Source organism: Sebastes umbrosus, chromosome 6, assembly GCF_015220745.1.
Source record: "Sebastes umbrosus isolate fSebUmb1 chromosome 6, fSebUmb1.pri, whole genome shotgun sequence".
NCBI lineage: Eukaryota > Metazoa > Chordata > Actinopteri > Perciformes > Sebastidae > Sebastes > Sebastes umbrosus.
Genome location: NC_051274.1, coordinates 28844870 through 28868675, shown reverse-complemented (window position 1 = coordinate 28868675; position 23806 = coordinate 28844870). Strand labels below are relative to the sequence as shown.

Sequence of the window (23806 nt, the reverse complement as noted above, 5' to 3'; positions counted from 1 at the left end):
TCATGGAAAAAGCAGTTGCTTATGAAGAGATGGTAGACCTGGGTGTACAATTAGACGAGAGAAATCCAATTAGTTGTGATGGCACCTTTTATTAAACCGTTGCACTCACTTCAAGTCGCTCAGCTGGATGACCACAGTGTAGAAAAGTACATGCAAAGTGTCCGTCCTGCAGGGTGAAAACATGAACGCCTGCCGTCATTTAAAACGTCCCAGTCGTCTTTAAACGCCGCTTCCGATTTCTGCGTCGCGCCCCAAGAGAAACATCTTCCTGAGAGGATTCGTCTGTTACGACCTGGTGCAGAATCTGCTGGTTTGCTGAAACAAACCCGGTGTTCTGGAACATTTGGGAACCGTTCTATAACTCGTCTGCTCCGCGCTTCAGAGCGAGGAGGATTTAAAAGGCCGGGTTAGAACACGTGTTCTAGAACCTTTAGAACAACTAGAGAATCTGTATCCTGGAACACTGAATACACAAAAACAGCAAATATTTGAATGAAAATTCATTCTTGACATTTGACAAAAAAAAGTTAACTCAAGGTGCAAGTTTTTTTTAAATAATATACGGTATACCAACCGTGCAACTGCGCCAACAACTTCATTTGCAAACAAAGACGAGATTGGTTGGAAAACTCTGGAAAAAGCTAGTGCGCTGGCTTATTTAAAACCTAGTTACTTTCTTTAAATTATCAGAATGTTTAATATAAACATGGGCCATGTTCTAAATTACTATTGACAATCATAAGTGAGCAATTAGCTGAAATCTCAAGACACTGAATCATCATTAAATTATTAATCTACACGTCTAACATCTGAAGGCATCACGGAGTGCAGAACTTTTACACACTTAGAATTTGGAGGCTCATAAAAAGGCAGAAAGTGAATAAAGTGCCTGAGGTAGCGAATACAGTGATCAGCTGAATTTATCTACTTCTAGGATTTGTGTAAACTGTGTTCCAGGACCTTTAGAATTATCACGGTGTTCTAGAATGTTCAGAACAGATTCTATTGTGAAGACAGAGTTCTAGAACCTTTCACAGACGTTCCAGAGCCCCCGGGTCCACGTCGTCTCTAGAACATGGTGGACTTGATGTCCTGGCTGAAGGACGTTCCAAAATTAAGGTCTCTGGACATCAGCTCGTCCTCCACGTTCTCCAATGCCCACTTGTGTTCCACGATCTCCAGCGCCTCCCACTCACTCTGACACAAACAAACACACAAACAAAGGGAGATGTGAGTCCCAGTATTTAATACAGTCGGTGCATCCAGGGCTCAACATTCAGGGCGCAAGTGGAATGCCTCAAGCCGTTGTCCAATCGGGAAAAGTGAAAAATACATGTGATTTTTATGAGGGGTGCCGATCGTTATAAGCTGATATTCAGTTAAAAATGTGATCGGGAGATCGGCATTAATGCTTTCCAGTCGCCGCTGATCCCTGATAATGCTACATTGTGAACAACAATTCTGTGTTGAAATCGGCAGAAGGAGCTAGTCAACGTTAGCTGTTAGCTGCCGGTGAGCAGCACATTAACGGGGCTCCATTGAGCTACATTATGATTTACATGCTCTATTCAGTAAAAATGAGCATTGAGCGAAGCTAAATTAATAACTAACTTACTAAAGTCCGCTAGCCACTAGGCTAATTCATGCAGTGTAAAATGCAGTAAGAAAAAAAAGAACATTGATCCTGCTTTTGATTTTGAAATCAGAAGTTAATTTCGATCTATTTCTGATGTAGAATCGAAATCGTGACAGCCCTAGTATGTATACAGCTGTCCTTGGCCACAACACAAAAAACACTCAAATGTAATCTGTGATCAAAGTAATAAAAAAAAAAAATCAAACCATTCATTATATTTTTTGACTTTGTTAACGTCTCACCTTGAAAGCCTTGTTGGGGTCGGGAGGCATCGCCATGGCAGCACCCGTCATCTGGTCCTGCATGATCCGTGACTGGTCAGCAGCTACGAGGTAACAACAACGTCAACATCAATGAAATCAAACAAACCAACTGTCATGTCTGAACTGTCTTTAGTTAAAACATAAAACAGTTTGAATACCAGCTGCGTTTCAACGGGCACACTTTGTATTTACAAGTTCACAAAAATCTTATTATTTATGTTCATAGTTTTACAAAAAAATATGTCTAACAAATGGGAGACGAGCTCAGTTAACTCACTTCTCTGTAAGGCTGGACTGAATGTCATATTTTTACATTCAAAGCTTCTATTGAGGTTTTTGAATGAAGCTTTAAATGTCTTTCATCATATTTCATCACCCTAAAAAAAAATCTTGAACAAAATCCTCAATTTATTACTTTATTCAATTAAGTGATTCATCAGATTAAATGACATATATCATATGAAACTAAAAAACCTTAACAATCCTTTGGTACCAACCATGTCATACTAGCTCGTCGGGAAGGAGGTTAAATAACGCTCCAAACTTGCGCAAAATTTTGGCGAGGAAAAAACTGTCATGGCCATTTTCAAAGGGGTCCCTTGACCTCTGACCTCAAGATATGTGAATGAAAATGGGTTCTATGGGTACCCACGAGTCTCCCCTTTACAGACATGCCCACTTTATGATAATCACATGTAGTTTTTTGAATGCAGCATAAATGTGCTATTTTTCGCCTATTCTAAAATGGTGTGGTGGAATATTTCTGCATACTGGGTTCACCCATCAGTGGGATACAAAGTGAGAAGAGACTCACCATTGTCCTGTCCCAGTATGAGGCTGTACATGCTCCTCAGTCCAAACACATTCAGGAAGTACCAGGACGCCGAACTCACCCTGCATGTTGTCCAATATCAAATAAACAGGACATTATGAAATAAACACAGACAAAATATACACAATCATGAAAGTGTGAAAACTCAGCCCTTTGTTATGAAGTGATCAGTTTTTACTGCTATTTAAAGCCCCCTTCCAGTGTATTTTGGCTTTTCTATGATATTTTATATTTATTGGAGTTATTTCCTGACTAAGTTGATTAGCAACACTGTTTTAGTGTTTTTGACAAATAACTTAATTTAAGGTTAAAAAAAGGTTGTTGATAAAATGGGAATATGACATCTGATTATAGTAGAAGCTGCAGGTCAAAGGTCATCCTCCAAGCTGCAGGTTCACTCATGATCGTTTGAGTCTGAACAGCAAACTGATAAATCTGTTTATCTGTCCGCTGATTCTTGTCTCACTTATGGTCTGATTAACAGTAAATTCATCTAAACTGGGTTGAAAAACGATGCAATCTGGCTGCCATGGTAATGAATTACATCTGACTATTAAATCTAAAGTAAAACTGGCTGGAGGGGGGGGGCTTTAACTAAATTTAACTTCACAACACCAGTTTTTCTTAATTTCAGTGGCATAGTGACACTTTTATCACAAAGTCTTTAATCAAGATAAATGGAGTCAGTTATGTGACTGGCTGCCCTCTCATTCACACTAAAGCAATATTATATTATATATATATTACACAATATTATTATTTTGGGTCTCCATTAAGGATATACACCCAATCAATGACAAAACAGTCACTTCAGTTTTTGTTTTTTTGTTGAGGTTGTTTCAATATTTCACATTATAAATAGAACTCTGTGGATTGACACTGCCCTGTTATATATGGAGAGTCATTATTTTGAGCAAATTATTCATTTTTGTCTAAACTAACACGATTGCATGATACTGTTGGTAAATGTTTGGTGTGGTGAGGTGATGTCTTTTTACCAGGAGGCGTCCAGCGACAGCAGGTCGATCCCTCTCTGTAACATCGGCTTGAACCTCAGAGTCAGAGGGAACGGCACCTTGGCTGCATGACGACAACAAAGACATCATAAACAATCATATAAGCTTCAGTAGGCAGAATAGGTTTGGCATCATTGGGCAAAACTGCCATAATAACCGTTAAGCATATTGTAAATCAAGTGTTCTGAGAGATAACTAGACTTCTACTGCACCTCCAAATCTAGCAACCATTTGCATATTTTACCAGCATTTGGCTGGTGGCCGGTGCTAATGTCCAACCCTGGTCGCACTGGTTTAAAACAGTGGATGTGCTTTTCAATCTGCCACAGTGTTTAAAAACAGAGCTATAGACTCTGTTTGAAAGTTTTGATAATACAACCTAACAACAATGAAAGACTACGTGTATTCTAGGATTTGGCCAGCAGATGTCGCTAATTTTGACTGTATCAAATGCTTTACAAGTGAACCATTTTCAAAACAGCTGCTCCACTGATTCAGATTTTCTACAGAGGACGAAGCCTTTTTCGTGACATATTTGGAGAGATTAGCATCAAACATGTTACTCAAAATTGTAGTTTATTTCTAATAGTGAACAACTAAACAGTGTGTGATGGTATTAATGTCTGAGAACAAAAGAACTCACTTATGACGAATCCAGAGAAAGCCCAGTTGATCCATCCACCAATCACAATCATGGGCAGGACGTTGGTGAGGTTTCCCTTCATCATGTCTGTCAACATGCTGCTGTCTGCAACAAGCACACAAACACACAGACAGTTTAATGTTTGTACTGCACCACATGAAGGGAGAATAAAAATCTGTGAGATCAGAAGCCTGTACTATGAAGCGAGTTCAACATAACCAGGGTATCTACATCTACTGTCAGCAGAGTGGCACATTTTACAAACCAAGAGCAAACTATATCAAGATAAACACACACCTGTCATGGGGTTCTTGGGGACGACCTTCCTCTTGACCGTCTTGAAGAAGCCGGTCTCTGCGTCATTGAAGTAATGTTTCCTCATGGCGAAAGACTGAAAAAGTGAAAACATGTTTACACAAAACATCTCAAAGCTTTTCACTTTAAACAAAGACACATCCACTGTAAGTCTTGTAGGATTTAAATGTCTACAATACAGATTTACACCCAAATAACTTTTTATTTTACATTCTCTAAACTACCAGTAATCATAGTTTTATTTCCTTTTAATTACAACACAATGAAGACACAAAATATTCAAAAAAATAATAATTGGGAAAATAATAAATGTAACCCTTAAAAAAGGAAACATAGATCAAAATAATTGTTTAGTTATTTAAAATCACAAGTCTATCCTGGCTGCAGGATAATGAGGTCAAAATGAAGCTGTCAGTTTTAAGTGTAAACGTTTCATATATCTTACTGAGAGAAATCTTAGTGTTTGCTTTGTGGAGTTAATTTAAACAGAACAAAGTGTTTATCACTATTCACAACACATAAAAATACCACAATATGATTACAGTTACAGGTAGTAAAGACTGTGTTAAGACCAACATGAGCACTGCCCCAAAATACAACAAAGGCTCCGACACAGAGGTTGATGCCTGTTGGGCTTGAGTTTCCCATTTTATGATTTGAGCATATTCTTTATGCTAAATGCAGTACCTGTGAGGGTTTCTGGACTATTTGTCATTGTATTGTGTTGTTAATTGATTTCCAGTAATAAATATAAACATACATTTGCATAAAGCAGCATATTTGTCCACACCCATGTTGATAAAAGTATTAAATACTTGACAAATCTCCCTTTAACGTACATTTTGAACAAATAAAAACTGTGTGATTAACCGCGAATAGATATTGTAATCGTTTGATAGCCCTACTTTGATTCAATTCCCAGTTGACTTACCTGTCGAGGAATGTACTTTCCATTCTCTCTGAGGATGCGGCTGCGCAGGAGCACCTGGCTGAACAGAAACACCAACATAATCTCTGATTAGTGACAGTGCAGTCCAAAACAGTGAGCACATTCTGCAGTGTCACTACAAACATTAAAAACATAATATGTTGCAGGTCAAACGCGGGCCCAGCAGACTAAACTGAGTCTCACCTGTCAGAAACCTGCTCCAGGTCGACCTTCTTGTCGCTGTGGAGGAGCTGGGTGACGTAGTGACGGATGATCCCGACGAAGAAGGTGATGAAGACGATGGGCAGGACCACCCACATCCGAATGCTGGAGTCCAGCAGGAGCTCTGGGCCGGCCATCGCTCTCTGTTCAACCAGCCAACCGAGACACAGACGGGAAGACGCTCTGAAAGAGGAAAAGAACTTTTCATATTTAAGGGCCAAAAATATATACAGATTTCAGATATACAGATTCTTTTGACACAGCATTTAGACCACCATGTGAAACCCCATTGACTCAAATTATTATAATGATTACAACTCTTTAAGGCAGAGTGTTCACATGTTCAGTTAGAAGGAAGATAAGATCCTTCAGATTAGAGCCTTTTAGGGGCCTTAAATCAAAAAGGTGAATATTTATATGATAGGATACAGTGGTGGAATATAACAAAGTACATTTACTCAAGTAATGTACTTCAAGGTACTTGTTCTTTCTATTACATATACTTTTGTACTTACTTACATTTTAAATGCAGGACTTTTACTTGTAATTGGAGCTGAAAAAAACAACTAAATGATTAGACTGAAAAATCAATCGACAACTATTTTGATTTGATTTTCTGATGTTTTAGAGAGCAATTAATCAAGAAAATAGGCAACAGTTTAAACAATAATAATGGTAAATTTGCAGCCCTACAGTAACGTTACTTATAATGGAGTACATTTTTTTAAACTGTTGTATTTCTCTTTCTACTTCAGTAAAGGATCTGAGTAGTTGTACCTTAAAGAACCTTACCTTAAAGAAAGAAAGGTTACAGTTAAGACATACACGACGTTAAATATCAATAATATTTACATACATACATTTTTAGATACATACATTAGGTAGGTGTATATATAATGAAAATAATTCCACCACTGTATCCTATCATATACATATTCACCTTTTCGATTTAAGGCCCCTAAAAGGCTCTGATCTGAAGGATCTTATCTTCCTTCTAACTGAACATGAGAACACTCTGCCTTAAAGAGTCGTAATCATTATAATGATCTGAATCAATGTGGTTTCACATGGTGGTCTAGATGCTGTGTCAAAAGATGATCCATCAAAGTAATTGCAATCTGTATATATTGTTGTCCCTTAAATATTAAAATATCTATAATATTATTAATATTTAACGTGTTTTAAACTGTTGGATTTCTCTTTTCTACTTCAGTAAAGGATCTGAGTACTTGTTCCACCACAGGTAATAAACGCACCTCACCTTAAAGACAAGACAAGTTACAGTTAAGATGTACACGACATTAAATATTAATAATAATGTTTAGCTTTGGCCCATGAACACATGAACACATGAACACATGAACACATGAACACATTAACAGAGTAACACATTAACAGAGTAACACAGTAACACATTAACACAGTAACACATTAACACATTAACACATTAACAGAGTAACACAGTAACACAGTAACACAGTAACACAGTAACACATTAACACAGTAACAGAGTAACACATTAACACATTAACACAGTAACACAGTAACACAGTAACACAGTAACACATTAACACAGTAACACAGTAACACATTAACACAGTAACACATTAACAGAGTAACAGAGTAACACAGTAACACAGTAACACATTAACACATTAACACATTAACACAGTAACACATTAACACATTAACACATTAACACAGTAACACAGTAACACATTAACACAGTAACACATTAACAGAGTAACACAGTAACACATTAACACATTAACACAGTAACACATTAACAGAGTAACACAGTAACACATTAACACAGTAACACATTAACACAGTAACACATTAACACATTAACACATTAACAGAGTAACACATTAACAGAGTAACACATTAACAGAGTAACACAGTAACACATTAACACAGTAACACATTAACACATTAACAGAGTAACACATTAACAGAGTAACACAGTAACACATTAACACAGTAACACAGTAACACATTAACACAGTAACAGAGTAACACAGTAACACAGTAACACATTAACACAGTAACAGAGTAACAGAGTAACACAGTAACACATTAACACAGTAACACATTAACACATTAACAGAGTAACAGAGTAACACAGTAACACATTAACAGAGTAACACAGTAACACAGTAACACATTAACACAGTAACACATTAACACAGTAACACAGTAACACATTAACACAGTAACAGAGTAACACAGTAACACATTAACAGAGTAACACATTAACACATTAACACATTAACACAGTAACACATTAACACATTAACACAGTAACACAGTAACACATTAACACAGTAACAGAGTAACACAGTAACACATTAACAGAGTAACACATTAACACATTAACACATTAACACAGTAACACATTAACACAGTAACACAGTAACACATTAACAGAGTAACACATTAACACAGTAACACATTAACACAGTAACACATTAACACAGTAACACAGTAACACATTAACACATTAACACAGTAACACATTAACAGAGTAACACATTAACACAGTAACACATTAACACATTAACACAGTAACACAGTAACACATTAACACAGTAACACATTAACACAGTAACACATTAACACATTAACACAGTAACACAGTAACACATTAACACAGTAACACATTAACACAGTAACACATTAACACAGTAACACATTAACACAGTAACACAGTAACACATTAACACATTAACACATTAACACATTAACACAGTAACAGACCTGTTAAAGGCAGCAGAGGCCTGAAGAGCAGCTAACTGACACCCGACCACTCTGAATGGAGCTAGCCGTTAGCGTTAGCCGTTAGCGTTAGCCGTTAGCGTTAGCTGTTAGCATTAGCCGCTGTTTAACCGAATGGGGAGTTAGCTAGAAAAGCTAGCCGGCTAACTGAGCTAAAGCTAACCGAGTTACTCGTTCACCCTTTAAATTACTGTTTCTACAAAACCGTTTATCCCAATAACAGTCCAGTTTGTTTCATTATACACCGAGGAACTCAGCGAATATTCGTAATGATATGTATGAAAGCGTGACTCACCACATTTATACACTTTGTGAAGCAACAGAAACACGCGCAGCAGCAGCAGGTGAGTTTACAGCACGACGAAGCACTTCCGGTTCGAGCGGAAGTGCTTCATCTTCTTCTGTAAGGTTTATTGGCGGTTGGCAAACAGGATTTGATGCATTACCGCCACCAACTGGTCTGGAGTGTGGATCATTCTGGCTAATAATTACTATAATTACTATATCCCCCAAAAAATGAAAGATAAATAAAAATAAAAGTAAAAATAAAAATAAAAATAAAAATAAAATAAAAATAAAAATAAAAATAAATAAAAATAAAAATAAAACAAAACAAAACAAACAACCTCATATTTCTTTCAGAGTTTTTTTTTTTTTTTTTACATTTTGGTTATTTTTGGTAGCTGTAAGTTATGTTCATGTTTCAGAGCCGTGGTCGGGGCCATAGACTCTAACTTACTGATATTTCAGAGCCGTGGTCGGGCCATAGATTCTAATTTACTGATATTTCAGAGCCATGGTTGGGCCATAGATTCTAACTTAATGATATTTCAGAGCCGTGGCCCCAATAGAAAACATTTTCAGAGTTTTGTTTTTCTTTACATTTTGGTTATTTTTGGTAGCTGTAAATTATGTTCACGTGCACTAATACACCAATAATAATATCTATGTCTCTATTGCATATATTGCATTTCTGGAAAAGGGATCCCTCTTCTATTGCTCTTTCTGGGGTTTCTCCCTTTAATTTTTTTGTGGACTTTTTCGTTATCTGAATCGAGGGTCTGAGGATAGAGGATGTCATACGCTTTACAAATGCTTCAGGCTTCAGACGATGACAATCTGTCAAATCATTTTTCTTTGGATGATGCTGAATTTAGATTTTCTAAACTGAATATAACCTTGGTAATTTTAATTCCCCACCCAGTTCATTTAAAATTTCCAGCGATCTACCTGTTGAGAAATGTACCGAGAGTTACATTATAAGAAGATCTAGTTTAATGTCACCTGAAATAACTTGACTGTATTTAGTTACTGTAGTAACTCAAAGAAAAAGAAAAAGAAAAAGAAAAGAAAAGAAACAACCTCATATTTTTCCAATCATATTAATTTGTCTAAGATACTGAAATAATGTTCTATAACACTCATTTAGTGAGTTCTTTTGTAGAATATCTATTAAATCAAAGTGTACTTTAATCTCTTTGAGGCCTTGACTCAAATGCCTTCTTTCTTCCTCATATCTCTCACAATGCAATATGACATGCTCCACCGTTTCCTCTTGTCCACAATAATTACATTTACCTGTGTCATGTTTACCTATTTTAAATAGTGTGCTGTTTAGTCCAGTGTGTCCAAATCTAAGTCTTGATATAATTGTCTCATCGAGCGGAAGTACTGATCACCTGATAGCGAAAAATAAATTAAAAATATATATATATTTTTTTGTAAAACTATGTACGTAAATAAATACAGCCCAATTGCTTTATTGTCATAAAAAAATATAAAAACAAGACGTTTAAAAAAATAAATAAGGCTAGAATAAAAACATTTTATATCATATCAGTTGCGGAGGAAGTATAATAATTATAGTTAGACAAATTTAGGAAAATTGAATTAGAGTATATGTATGGCTCAATAAGGAAGCTGGTTAATAATTAATAATGATAGAATGAGTTTATTTAGCTTCAGAAGGAGGATTTTCACTTCATCCTTCAGTTTATCACAAACATTCAACATTCAACTCATCAATACCTGGTTTTACCTGGACAGGAAGGAACTAAAGCTGTCAGATACATGTAGTGGAGTAAAAAGTATAAAGTTGCATCAAATGGAAATACTGAAGTAAAGTACAAGTACCTTGCCTCTAACGCTGTTCTCAACTCACAGATATGAGATTGATATCTATCGAACATCTCACTCTCAGAAAGAAAGCAACTAATTGTATTTCCTGAAGGGTGTGTGCGTGTGTGTGTGTGTGCGTGTACAATCAGCCAAACAAAACAGGACACGTCTTTTCATCAACATGAACAGATTTTTTATATCTTTAGAGCAATAAATATTTCCACTTTTTTTCCATATCTCTGCAATTTCAAAAACAAAGTACAAGTAATATATATTTATATACACAGCTAAAATTTTCCATACATAATTTTTAAAATAATGTTGTCTCTGTTGACACATATTTGACACTGTACTCATACAATTTTACAAGGACTATTCCAGTCTCTCTTTGCTCTACATTATAAACAAGAAATATGTTTTCTCCACAAAGCGGTCCAATGTGTTGTTACGTACAACTTAGACCCAGGTCCATCGCCCTTGTATTGATACACACAACACAGACTGCCTTTACACAGGAACAGAAGAATCCAACATTTTAACTTTATTTAAACCAGATCTGATGTGCTTTTTTATTTTTTTAAATATTCCCTGTTTTGCCTGCAGCAGTCAGACCAGATCTGTTTCTATTGGCGTTAAAAAGCAGATCTTCCATTCCGGTGTAAACGCAGCCACACACAAACTGCCCTCTGCGGAGCAAAGTGAGTACTCGCATTGTTATTTTTCATATAATGATGGTTATGTACATTCATGTTTATAATACAATTTCATTCAGTGCAGATACTGTAATAAATACTACATGCAAACCGATAGTGGAGAGCAGGCCCGGGCAGAAAAAAAAAAGTATTTAAATTGAGCATTTAAAGGACCATACCTGTGTTTTTGTATGTTCTTAAATGCAAATACTGTTCATTACTTCTGCAAACCATGCAGTACATTTTAGATTGATTTCCGACCTTCCGGGCAGCCTGATTTTAGTTTATCTCAATGAAAATCCTTGCAGAGACTTGCATCCTGCAGCACAAAGCTAATCCATCACAGATAATTTGCCTTTAACCATTTCATTTGAGATTGGATGGATGGTTGCAGCAAGTATTGCATTGATGAGCTTTGTTGTTGCTGGTTGTCTGCTCGCCGTTTCAAACGGGAAACGGGCGGCCTGCTAGTAAACTTTCCGTTATTCCGTCTAAACAATCCACCGAAATCTACTTCTGAAAACATTGGCGAGAAATGGGCTATACCACCGCTGGATGTTGTTTCATTTTAGAACTAGATTGCCTAGTTTTACAGCTTGGTCCAAGTTTCGTGAGCCAGACGCGTCGCACTGGACGGGCTCATTTGCATAAAGGACTGTTCCTGCCTTTTCATTTTGAAAGAGCAACGGCCAATGAGGAAACTCCGACAGTCGGCCGACCAATCGTGTAACTTCATCACTGAGTGACAGACTTTTGCGTTTGTAGGGCTGACCCTCTACGGTCCAGCCAAAAAAACAGCAAGAGAGCAATATAGTTCCAACACCGTTGGTGCTTGGTCTCCTAATAAATGTTGACAGTGATGGATTATCTATCTAGAGATTGACACTGAAACCAAACGCTGCCCAAAGGAAGGAAACAAATTTAAAAACTGAAGGGATGATTTGGAAAAGGGTTGACAGTAATGTAAAGTACAACATTCAATTTGCAGTTGATAGGCAACAACATGCAAAAGCATGGGTACGGTACTTTAAAATGGGAACTTTAGTGAGGATGTGCTTGATTCAGCTCGGGCACGCAGCGGAGCAGGGTGAAATGTTGTGTAATCCCGTACGAGGTAGGTTTGATCCAGTGCTCCTCGACAACTTTGTGTTGTTATTTCAAGTGTGTTTAGTTCATTGTTTTATCGTGGATTATTAGACATGGTGTTACTTTAAGTGTTTCTGTAGGTGATTGCAGATACATGATGGGGACCCAACAGTCCACAGTTCCTAGCAGCTCGGCATGTATTGTTTATCTGTATGGTTTTAAAAGGTTGTTTGGTAGCAGAAGTGTTGCTTGTTTCCATTAAAAGGTTGGTGAGAGGCTTCGCTGAGGCTTCGTGATGATTCAGAGGTGTGTGTGTGTTTGCAAAAGTCTGCGGGGGTGAGTGAAAGTAATTATCACAGTCTGTATGAAAAATATTAGAACATATTAGTTGTATGTTAGTCACAGAAAATTCTTTGTTGTTTTGTTGTAAACATATTAAAAATTAAAAAGGTTTTAGTACTTCCATAAGATGCCCAAATCAGAAAAGAAAAAAAGAAATCATCTCACACTCGTAAGCACATAACAAAATTAAAAATGCTAAAAATACAAAACAGCCCAAGGAGTACATTATGTTAGTAGAAGCTTGTCACACAACAATATTGATAATAATATCAGTAGCACACTCTAAAAAGTCAAAGGGGTTCTTCAGATTGGAAACGATAGGGGACCCAAGACGGTTCCCTGAGGAACTCCGTCAATTGATTATAATCCATGACGGTGTTTCCACAAACCTCAAAAACAAAAGGCTTCTACAAAAACATTTAAGGGATTTTTATTGTTTAGTTTATCTAGTGAGGAACCCAAAGTTGCTCGAATAGGCTGAAGAACCCTGATGAACGTTTGGTTTTTAGAGCATACATTTTGTTAATTCAAGCAACCTCAGTTACAGATCGATGCTGTTGGCCCCATTGAAAATAGAACACACTGTACAGTTAATATCTACAGTAGGCGCATTCACGTAATCACAGGGAAACTAAAAATCATGTCATTAAGGTTTGCATTCAGAACATCAGAGGAATTTCCCATCATCCACCAGTGAAACGCTGGTAAATATTCATATGAGGCTGACAAAACCTGCCACTTTGACAGGAAAGCAACAAGCACTGAGAGGTTTATTTCTAGTCAAAAAGTACAAATGGCTGGTAAAATAGTTCAAAAGGTCGAAGAACTTTCTATCAGCCATCACGGGCTTCCTGCCCTGACATCCGGCGATCTCGATCAAATGGAGAGAGCGAGAAAATACACTTTTAATACTGGCGTGGTAACACAAAGTGCAAAAATAATGTGTAAAAATGAGTTTGTTCAAGAATATTTCACTTAGTGCTGCGTGACGGTGAAACATATTCTGCACTCCAGTCCTGTGAGATGTTAGCAAGTCCTTCAAGATGAAATGAGGTCCAGTTTTCAGGTTCCTTTGTTGGATGACGAGGGAGACGAAGGCCTCAGTCCTTGAGGCAGATTTTTTAAAAATGCAGTTAATGGCTTGAAGTTTCTTATTCTGAATGAATACAATCAATCAATATATTAGTGGTTTAGATGCTGCATTGTCTTTATATTCCAAGGTGGTCTCACTTGAACATTATTTCTTATGATCATTTCATACCATCCCTCCGTCTGAAGGCACCTTATTCTCCATTTTACAACATGAGCAGTGAATGTGGAATTAAACTTTCACCTAAAGGTCACCAGAAATGTTTTGAAGAGTTCACATCCTTTCCAGAAAAAAATAACACAGTTTGGACTGGGTGGGAAATTAATTATTATTTCTAATTAGCCAAACATGTCTGTCTGTGGCTGGTGAAATAAGGCCCGACATGCTTTTGTGAACATACATGTATAAATTTTTTTGTGTTTCCAAATGCTTTAAATGTAGGGAAGACGAAAGTAGTGTAGTTAGTGCTAAATGTCTTAGAGCGTTTGTCAACATTACAACTTATCTTCTGATCTTGAGACAAAAACTAGTGTTCATGTTTAGTTTATGAGCTCAGTGTCCTGATAATGATTTAACTTCATCTGAAGTTAATATCTGATAATATCTGAAGCGACTAGCAAACCGTCCCATGAACGACTCTTCTCTCCCCCCCCAAGCTATATAGTTATGACAATATTAAAGATCCAACATTAAACTGACAGAAGGCTGCGACTCCAGCACCACGGACAGCACCATGGATCTATCAATACATAGTTAGGCTGATGATATTTAAGAGCCATGGTCGGGGCCATAGATTCTAACTTACTAATATTTCAGAGCCATGGTCGGGGCCATAGATTCTAACTTACTGATATTTCAGAGCCGTGGTCGGGGCCATAGATTCTAACTTACTGATATATCAGAGCCGTGGTCGGGGCCATAGATTCTAACTTACTGATATTTCAGAGCCGTGGTCGGGGCCATAGATTCTAACTTACTGATATTTCAGAGCCATGGTCGGGGCCATAGATTCTAACTTACTGATATTTCAGAAACGTGGTCGGGGCCATAGATTCTAACTTACTGATATTTGAGAGCCATGGTCGGGGCCATAGATTCTAACTTACTGATGTTTCAGAGCCATGGTCGGGGCCATAGATTCTAACTTACTGATATTTCAGAAACGTGGTCGGGGCCATAGATTCTAACTTACTGATATTTGAGAGCCATGGTCGGGGCCATAGATTCTAACTTACTGATGTTTCAGAGCCATGGTCGGGGCCATAGATTCTAACTTACTGATATTTCAGAAACGTGGTCGGGGCCATAGATTCTAACTTACTGATATTTCAGAGCCGTGGTCGGGGCCATAGATTCTAACTTACTGATATTTGAGAGCCATGGTCGGGGCCATAGATTCTAACTTACTGATGTTTCAGAGCCATGGTCGGGGCCATAGATTCTAACTTACTGATATTTCAGAAAACGTGGTCGGGGCCATAGATTCTAACTTACTGATATTTCAGAGCCGTGGTCGGGGCCATAGATTCTAACTTACTGATATTTCAGAGCCATGGTCGGGGCCATAGATTCTAACTCACTGATATTTCTGAGCCGTGGTCGGGGCCATAGATTCTAACTTACTGATATTTCAGAGCCGTGGCCCCAATAGAAAACGTTTTCAGAGTTTTGTTTTCTTTACATTTTGGTTATTTTTGGTAGCTGTAAATTATGTTCATGTGCACTAGCTGACACCAATAATAATATCTATGTCTCTATTGCATATATTGCATTTCTGGAAAAGGGATCCCTCTATTGCTCTTTCTGAGGTTTCTCCCTTTAATTTTTTTGTGGACTTTTTTGTTATCTGAATCGAGGGTCTGAGGATAGAGGATGTCATACACTTTACAAATGCTTCAGGCTTCAGATGATGACAATCTGTCAAAGAATTTCTCTTTGGATGATTCACAATTTAGATTTTCTAAACTGAATGTAACCTTTGTAATTTTAATTTACCACCCAGTTCATTTAACATTTCCAGCAATCTACCTGTTGAGAAATGTACAGAGAGTTACATTATAAGAAGATCTAGTTTAATGTAACCTGAAATAACTTGACTGTATTTAGTTACTGTAGCTTCATTGAAGGCAGACAATCCAGTGAAATAAAAGGACTCTGTTTCCCAGACTGCACCCTGTTTGGCACCTTTCAGCGTAATCTCCTTCCTCGGCAACATAAAGGGTCACATACGATATGGAGCATGAAATACAGTTGATATATATTATAATTTCTGACAAATTCAGGCTAATACTTTCAAATATACCGGGACACTTGCAGGGGAGAATTCACTGGTTTAGTACAAATTATCAAATAAATCCCCCCTTTTAAAAGAATAAATTATTGGGAAAATTGCAACGTCAACCATCCCGATTTAAAAGTCCCAATCCAAAACAACGATGTAGTGCCCCCTGCTGAAACCCTGTAATCCACAAACACTAAAGGCTTTTAGTTATTTTTGCAAAACACAAAGGTAAAAAGACACCTGTAGTTTTTGTTATGATGGCTTATTTAAAGTTTTTAAAAAAAGTTTATTGTAGAAAGCAAAGTCTTCAGTAACCTTCACTAATGCACTTTTTATGGTCAAATAAATGCTGGATTGGGGCTCTAAATTACGACAAATCCCTCCCCCTGCATATAGGATTTTAACCATAGACACACTGACACTCATTAGCTATTGCACAGGTCATGCATGCCTGTCTAAGACACAGAAACTGCACCATATTAATGCCTAACCACTTCTGCCTCTCAGTAACACCTCATGGCTTGTAATATGTCAACAACCAAAACAATGGTACAAGTGCTTTTTGTGCGAAAAAACAAAGTGGTGCAAGACTAGTGTGATTTTTGGAATACTGTAAAAGGACTCGTCGCGTTCTCAGGCTTCCTAAAAACCTGAACTGTCCCATCAACCAATACCGTACATAGTGTCAGCGTCAAGCGCTAACCCTTGTGTTAAATTCACAGGCACTGCTCCCTTCACGTCTGGTCCCTGAACCATTTGTCCACAACAGCAACTCACAACTTCGTACTCACAATATGACACGAACACGTCCTCTGGAGTCCCGGGCCTCCTCTGAAGGGCACTACGAAAGGGAAGATGGAGGAGACTTTCACCAGGACGGTAGGACTACCGGTGTGTGGGACTTTTTCTTTCAGCCTCGTGTGACTGAAAACGCCGTGATTTACGTTCTTGGTGTTGGTTGCTCCATGGGCAGGTTTTCCAGGAGCCCCTACAGGGTACAAGTTGCCCAACAAACGTCTTTCAGTATGTGTGAGAGTCTCTCTACCTGCACGGGAAGTGGATGTGAAAATAACACAAGCTGAGTAATTTCCTCTTCCCCGCTCTCAGTGCTCTCTTCCTCACTAGGTGGCCATGTTGGTACGCCTGCATTTGCCCTCCTCCTCTCCTCCTCCCCCTCCGGCTCCCTCTCACTACCGCCCCCCGGTGGCTCACTGCGGGGTGGCGGACCACCGTCCTCGGCTTCTTCCTCCTCACACGACCGTGCTGATCCGGCTTACGGGTTTCGACTTGGGCCCCCCCCCTTGGCTTCCCCCCGCCCCCGGGTGCAGGGAGAGCGGGGTGTTTGGGGGAGGTAACGGGGAGTGCGGAGGGGGAGGTGGGATGGAGGATATTGGCGGATATTGGGGCGCGTAGGGCTGCGTAGGCGTCTGGGAGACGAGGCGCGCCGAGGGCGTCTGTGGAGGCGGTGGGGAGAAGATGAAGTGGGTGGAGGGGGAAGCGGACGGGGAGGGGCTGAGCGGGGAGTGTGTGTGCACGGCGTGGTTGTGAGAGTGTGTGTGAGCGTGGGGGTGGGGCTGCGAGTGCGAGATGGTCAGCGGGAGCTTGCCCCCTCCACCCGGCCTCACTGCCGCGGGGTGCGAGTGGTAGAGTCCGTGCGGGGTAGTAGGGGTTACGGGGGAGTGTGGGGAGAGCGGCGGGGGCGTGATGAAGCCCAAATTGTAGCGTGGGTGTTGGCCGACGCCGTGTTGCATCCTCTGATGCTGTTGGGTATGAGAGGGAACGCAGCTGGACGGGCCCTGCCGCCGGAGGGGTGCAGAGAACCTGTGCGAAAGGGCGTGGTGCTGCGGGGCGCTCTGCATGTGGTAGCGGTGATGGTGATGGTAGGGTGGGGGCGGCGTCTGCTGCTGCTGCTGGTGCCCAGTAACACTGACTCCTCCTCCTCCACTGTTGCCGTGGCAATACTGAGCGTGCAACGCCTGGAGCTTGGACGGCCCCCCTCCCGTACCTCCGACCCCTCCAACTCCTCCCGAGTCCAATTGGCCGAGGTTGGGCGATGGGGAGGGGCATGGGGAAGGGGAGGATGGGTGGGCGATGGGTGGTGCGGGGGCGGGGTAGTGGGGGGGTGATGATATCATCAGGGGACTCGGAGGACCCTGAGGAGTTGGTGACGTCATCGTCAGGGGACCAGGAACCTTGCCTCTGCGGCTGCCGAAGAAATTCCCCAGCAGGCCGCCGCCAGTCGGGCCTGGCCCACCCGCCATCCCTCCTCCTCCCCCAACCCCTCCCCCGCTCACGAGGGGGGAGGTGGTGACCCCCCCCCTGGTTGTGACAGAGCCCCGGCCCACCCCCCACCCCTGTACCGGGGCTCTGAGTAGGGCGGTGCGGCCGGTAGGCTGCTGGAGACGAAGGGACCATCATGGGGCTGTAGGATAGACCTCCAGCATGCAGGGGGCGCTGCTGGTGAGGCCGAGGGCTGCTAATAATGGAACCCTGAGAGGAGGAGTAGAAGAAGAGGAAGAGGAGTTTGGTACAAGAGGGAGGAGAAGAATAAAGACAAGCAGGAAAGAGAATGAAATACAGAACCAGACTACTAATTAGTTTACGATATTTAACATACCAGTGGTTTTAGTTAAAGCTCTTAGATTAGTTTCATCCAGGCAGCCACTGGTTTCAGTTCGTTTCAGTACGCGATAGAGGGCGCTTACTAGAAAATATCACAGGTTCGGGCGGGCGGGTCAAATCAACAAGGACGAGTCCCCGCATGCATCTGATCACCACGTTTCAAGTCTTTGCAAGTTGATTTTCATTGTACACGAACTGAACTGGAATCAACGGCTGCTTGAAAGATGAATTAAAGTCTTAAAAGTTAATGTTTGCTTTGAACAGTGTATGTGATTTGTTGTCAGTGAGTTAAACAAGTAGATTTCAGGACAGACATGCAGGAAAGGAGAAGAAGAATGAATGAAGTAAAGACAAATGGTAGCACTTAGAAAAATGTGGGGCGTCCTGGTGGCCTATCGGTTTCAACACACACCAAATAAGTGCAACATCCCCGGTTCAGTTGTGACCAGTATGACCTTTGTTGAAGGTCATATCCCCTCTGTGTATCTACTATTAAACTATCAAATTATGAACATCCAAAGCTGGAATAATGGTTCTCCAAAGACAAACCTCTGTGGATATACGCATCGCCTGGTAGAGGCACGTCTCAGCCGTAAAGATGAAACGTCACAGAACATCTTATGAATCAGACAAACATGCAGTCAAACGTGTGCGTGATATGCTGCGGCGGCGGCGGCGGCGGCATGCTGGAAGGTCACACACGACATGCTTTCAGTCCCACCCCCGACAAACTTACTTCAATGGTACTGTCCAATGACCCAACACTGTTCCTACGACCTCGCTTCCCTGTTAGCCAATCAGAATGAAGCAGGGTTAAAAAATAAATAGTTCCAACACGTAATCGCGTAAAATAACATAAACTGACGTTCTTACATTTGTGTTTGTGTGCAGATTAAACAAACAACATGTTAATCAGTGAGCTTTAGATGTGTGTTTAACACTGGACAGAGCCCGGCTAGCTGTTTCCCCTCGCTTCCAGTCTTTATGCTAAGCCAGGCTAACCACATCCTGACTGCAGCTCCGTATTTATCACACAGACAACAATTGTTGAATTATCTCTTTCAGCAGTTTCAGTGATATACTGTATATCAAATCAGTGCATCACTAATCTTGTCAGTAACAGCTGCCTCTTGTGTCTTGTAAACACCAGTAGTCCAGAAAGTGCAGTTTCTTCATGTTATATTTCATGTTGTATTTGTTGTAGCTGTCCAGTAGGTGGAGACGGAGCATCACAGCTCTACGTTAGACTTCCATCTTACTGTATTATTTTACCATTTTAGATTTCATCGCCGTTTCATCAGTTGCATAAGACCACAGATGTAGGTTTGCTCTGAGTCAGTGAGTCAGAATAAGAAAACCCAGAAACAGTAAAACATCCCTTTTGCAGAATCTCAGTCACGTCTCACAGAAAAACCTGAACGCTGTTGTTTTACAGCGGAAGAAAAACACGCTGTGAAGGTGTACTAGTACTGCTACATCTGTCACACAATGGCCAGTGTGTTTCCCGTCCTCACCTGTTTCTGAGAGGTCTCTCAGTGAGGAGCTCAGCGCCGTGCGTTTGAGTCCGTCCACCGAGGCGTACGTGTCATCGAGGCACGGCCTACCCAGAGTGCCGTTCACCACCTCGCCTTTCACCGCGCCGACGTTGGCCCCGCTCCCCGGCGTCCCCCCGCCTCCTGGTCCTCCCCCCGTCAACACACCTGGACGTATCACACCTTTCTGCTTCTCGAGCTCGGCTGGAGGCAGAGGACAGACAGAAGACATTCAGTCAAGTAACAGATAGTACTACTACTACTATAAGTACTACTGTACTACTTCAACTACTGCTTGTGCCACTAACGATACTGCTTGCTTTTGTCCAAAGCAACGTAGTGCTACTGCTAATACTTCTACAAGTACTACTATTACTACTGCTCTTGATTTTCTACAACTACTATTACTACTAGTGTGTTATGATTACTACTACTACTACTACTAGTACTACTACTACTACTACTAGTGTGTTATGATTACTACTACTACTACTACTACTAGTAGTGTGTTATGATTACTACTACTACTACTACTACTAGTAGTGTGTTATGATTACTACTACTACTACTAGTGTGTTATGATTTACTACTACTACTACTACTACTACTAGTAGTGTGTTATGATTACTACTACTACTACTACTACTAGTAGTGTGTTATGATTACTACTACTACTACTACTACTACTACTAGTACTTACTACTACTACCTACTAGTGTGTTATGATTACTACTACTACTACTACTAGTACTACTACTACTACTACTAGTGTGTTATGATTACTACTACTACTACTACTACTAGTAGTGTGTTATGATTACTACTACTACTACTACTACTAGTAGTGTGTTATGATTACTACTACTACTACTACTACTAGTAGTGTGTTATGATTACTACTACTACTAGTAGTGTGTTATGATTACTACTACTACTACTACTACTACTACTAGTGTGTTATGATTACTACTACTACTACTAGTGTGTTATGATTACTACTACTACTACTACTACTAGTAGTGTGTTATGATTACTACTACTACTACTACTACTAGTAGTGTGTTATGATTACTACAAGGCCTACTGCAACTAATATTATAATACTACTACCATTGCTACTACTAGGCCTACTGCTACTAATACTGTAATGCTATTACTACCACTGCTACTACTACTACTAATATTACTATTACTTCTGCTGCTTATCCTATTGCTCCTTGTACTACTACTACTACTACAACAACAACTACTATGACGACTACTACTACTTCTGCTATAACTATTACTACTACTTCTCCTATGACTACTACAACTACTACGTTTGCTGCTTCTGCTTTTGCTACTACTGTTATTAGTATGACTACTACTATACTACTACTACTATGTCACTACCACTATGTCACTACCACCATATTACTACCACTATATCACTACTATGCTACTGCCATTACTACTGCTACATCAGTACCACTATAGTGTGTACTGTAGGAGGACTCACACTCCACGCGGTACTTCTCCATGTCCTGGACCTCTGCGATGCTCTCTCGGAGGTCGGAGGTGAAGCGAGCTCGGTCCTGCTGGCTCGGCGCCGTGAAGACGATCAGCACTTTTCTCTCTCCTCCGGGGTTCGCCGACGTCAGTCTGATACCGTGAGGGTAGTCTGGGTGAGACACCACGCACACACACACACACATCATATGTTACACACTGTTACCTCTGACCTCGCTATGAAGAGCTAAACATCAGAGCTGAAATGACTCGCTTGTTTATGTAGATGAGATGGCAGGTCATGAATTTTTTTATATCAAAAAATAAATTTCAGTGAATGAAAACATGAACGTTAAACTTCAGATTTTGATCTGACTGCTGATGGTGGGAGGGAGGGGAGGTGGATGGGTCCAATAAACACAGTACTTGAACCAGGACACCAGCGTTTTGTTTCGTAAGCTACGTCAGGGACATCTGTGACGTGTCCGTACTTCTGTTACGTTGTTTCCGTATGTATTTTGCTTAGTTTATGTACTTATTTTAAGCCCAGCCATCCTGTTTTTCCTAAACCTAACTAAGTAGTTTTGTTGCCTAAACATAACTGCGGATGTTACCGTAGTCTAGTTGCGTGGTGTAAAAAAAAAGAAAGGTTGTAGCGAGCTCCATAAACTGTAGACATTTATCTTCTTGCTTGTTTTATTTAATAAATAACAAATGATTGAATTAGAGCTGAATGTTTTTTTAATATATTTATTGTTATTGTTGTTATTATATATATCTTGTTCCAATTGTTTGTCATCACTGTTATGTAGTCATATTATTTCTTTATATAAATCTTGTGTTCTCTATAACATTATGAAATTTTAACACTATTTAGGTGGAGGATTCAAATAAGCCCTGTGAGTTTTTGCCTCTTCCTGCACCTTATATTAGGTGTGTGTGTGCGTGTGTGTGTGTGTGTGTATATATCAGAATAATATATAATATGATTAAGTATTGATACTTAGAGTTTGTCTGTATTAATATAGAAATGTAACGTAATAATGTACATTTTATATTACTATAACATATTAACATAATATAATAAATTACAAGTGAAATATTGTAATATAATATAGTAATATCACACAGAATATAACATCGTATCAGATCACATCTCAGCTAATCTGCTTCATCAGGACTGTGTTGGTTTGATCCGATTTGATTGACAGTTAGCAAACGACCCCAACGCCTGTCATCAGACTTCCTGATTCAAACGTTACTTCCTGATTGGTGCTGGAAATACGTGACATCCCTTTTTCCAACTCAGCTCTTTAATTCATTGAGAAGAGCTCAGACAAAAACACAGAATATCTCCAGTTAAATAACGAGTCAAACTGTTTTCATTTTAACAGAAAATTGTGTGTTCATGTTGGACTCTGACTCTGACCCTGGATCAGTGAGTGGATGAAGATGATGGAGAAACACACACACACACATACATTAACGTGCACCCACTCACAGACAATACACACACAGTGCTCACCCACCCACCCACACACACTCACACACAGCAGCAGTGGATGTAAGATTGTGCTGATGAATCATATGGGACAATCTGTCCTGGTCACAGTCATCAGCACTCCCTGCCAAGTCCCATTTAGCTCCAACTGGAGGACCAGAACTGTCAACAACAACAACTAAACAACAACAACGACGACTACCCAGCCACCACTGCAGCTTCGGTACACACTGAGCACACTGTCAGCTCTGAGACGACACCGTGGATCCCACAGATAATGCAATGCAACAGGAAACAGCAGAGGACGCGTGAATCTGTGTGACTGATTCCATTAACTGAAATGAGTATAATTATTGTAACAGACAGTTTCCCCTTAAGTAGCTTTTTATTTATATATATATATATAAAGACCTGGATGGAC

General features: G+C 39.9%; 2 protein-coding genes across 7 annotated transcripts in view; both read right to left on the bottom strand.

Annotated features, from left to right (window-relative positions):
- Positions 1-69: 69 nt before the first annotated feature.
- On the bottom strand, positions 70-9092 carry LOC119490186 (ER membrane protein complex subunit 3-like). 2 transcript variants are annotated; one of them, XM_037773418.1, is made up of 9 exons: positions 8929-9092; positions 5838-6038; positions 5637-5694; positions 4688-4781; positions 4391-4495; positions 3730-3811; positions 2714-2793; positions 1879-1961; positions 70-1197 (listed from the first exon to the last, which is right to left on the bottom strand). In XM_037773418.1, exons 2-9 carry the CDS (start codon positions 5990-5992, stop codon positions 1069-1071), a joined length of 786 nt encoding a protein of 261 aa, XP_037629346.1. In that variant the 5' UTR covers positions 5993-6038; positions 8929-9092; the 3' UTR covers positions 70-1068. The 2 variants fall into 2 exon arrangements, with proteins under 2 accessions (XP_037629346.1, XP_037629347.1); XM_037773419.1 differs by lacking the exon at positions 8929-9092 and adding an exon at positions 8616-8893.
- A 6402-nt stretch (positions 9093-15494) lies between these two features.
- Positions 15495-23806, bottom strand: part of LOC119490679 (IQ motif and SEC7 domain-containing protein 1-like) — a 150946-nt gene continuing 142634 nt past the window's right edge. For 4 of the 5 annotated variants that reach the window (XM_037774196.1, XM_037774195.1, XM_037774198.1 and 1 more), the window contains 4 exons: positions 21895-22056; positions 20379-20600; positions 19601-19650; positions 15495-18732 (listed from right to left, as the gene is read on the bottom strand). In XM_037774196.1, the coding sequence (XP_037630124.1) occupies positions 17284-18732; positions 19601-19650; positions 20379-20600; positions 21895-22056 (1883 nt within the window). In that variant the 3' untranslated portion in view covers positions 15495-17283. The remainder of the gene's footprint in view (positions 18733-19600; positions 19651-20378; positions 20601-21894; positions 22057-23806) is intronic. The other variant, XM_037774199.1, reaches the window with a different exon arrangement.

Bases quoted from the DNA above. Each gene is read 5' to 3' on its own strand.
- LOC119490186 (XM_037773418.1), bottom strand. From the start codon at position 5,992: ATGGCCGGCCCAGAGCTCCTGCTGGACTCCAGCATTCGGATGTGGGTG. The intron at 3,812-4,390 runs GTGAGTTCTTTT...GTCGTCATGCAG, and splicing joins TTTCTCTGGATTCGTCATAA to CCAAGGTGCCGTTCCCTCTG. The intron at 1,198-1,878 runs GTGAGACGTTAA...TGTTTGTGTCAG, and splicing joins ACCCCAACAAGGCTTTCAAG to AGTGAGTGGGAGGCGCTGGA.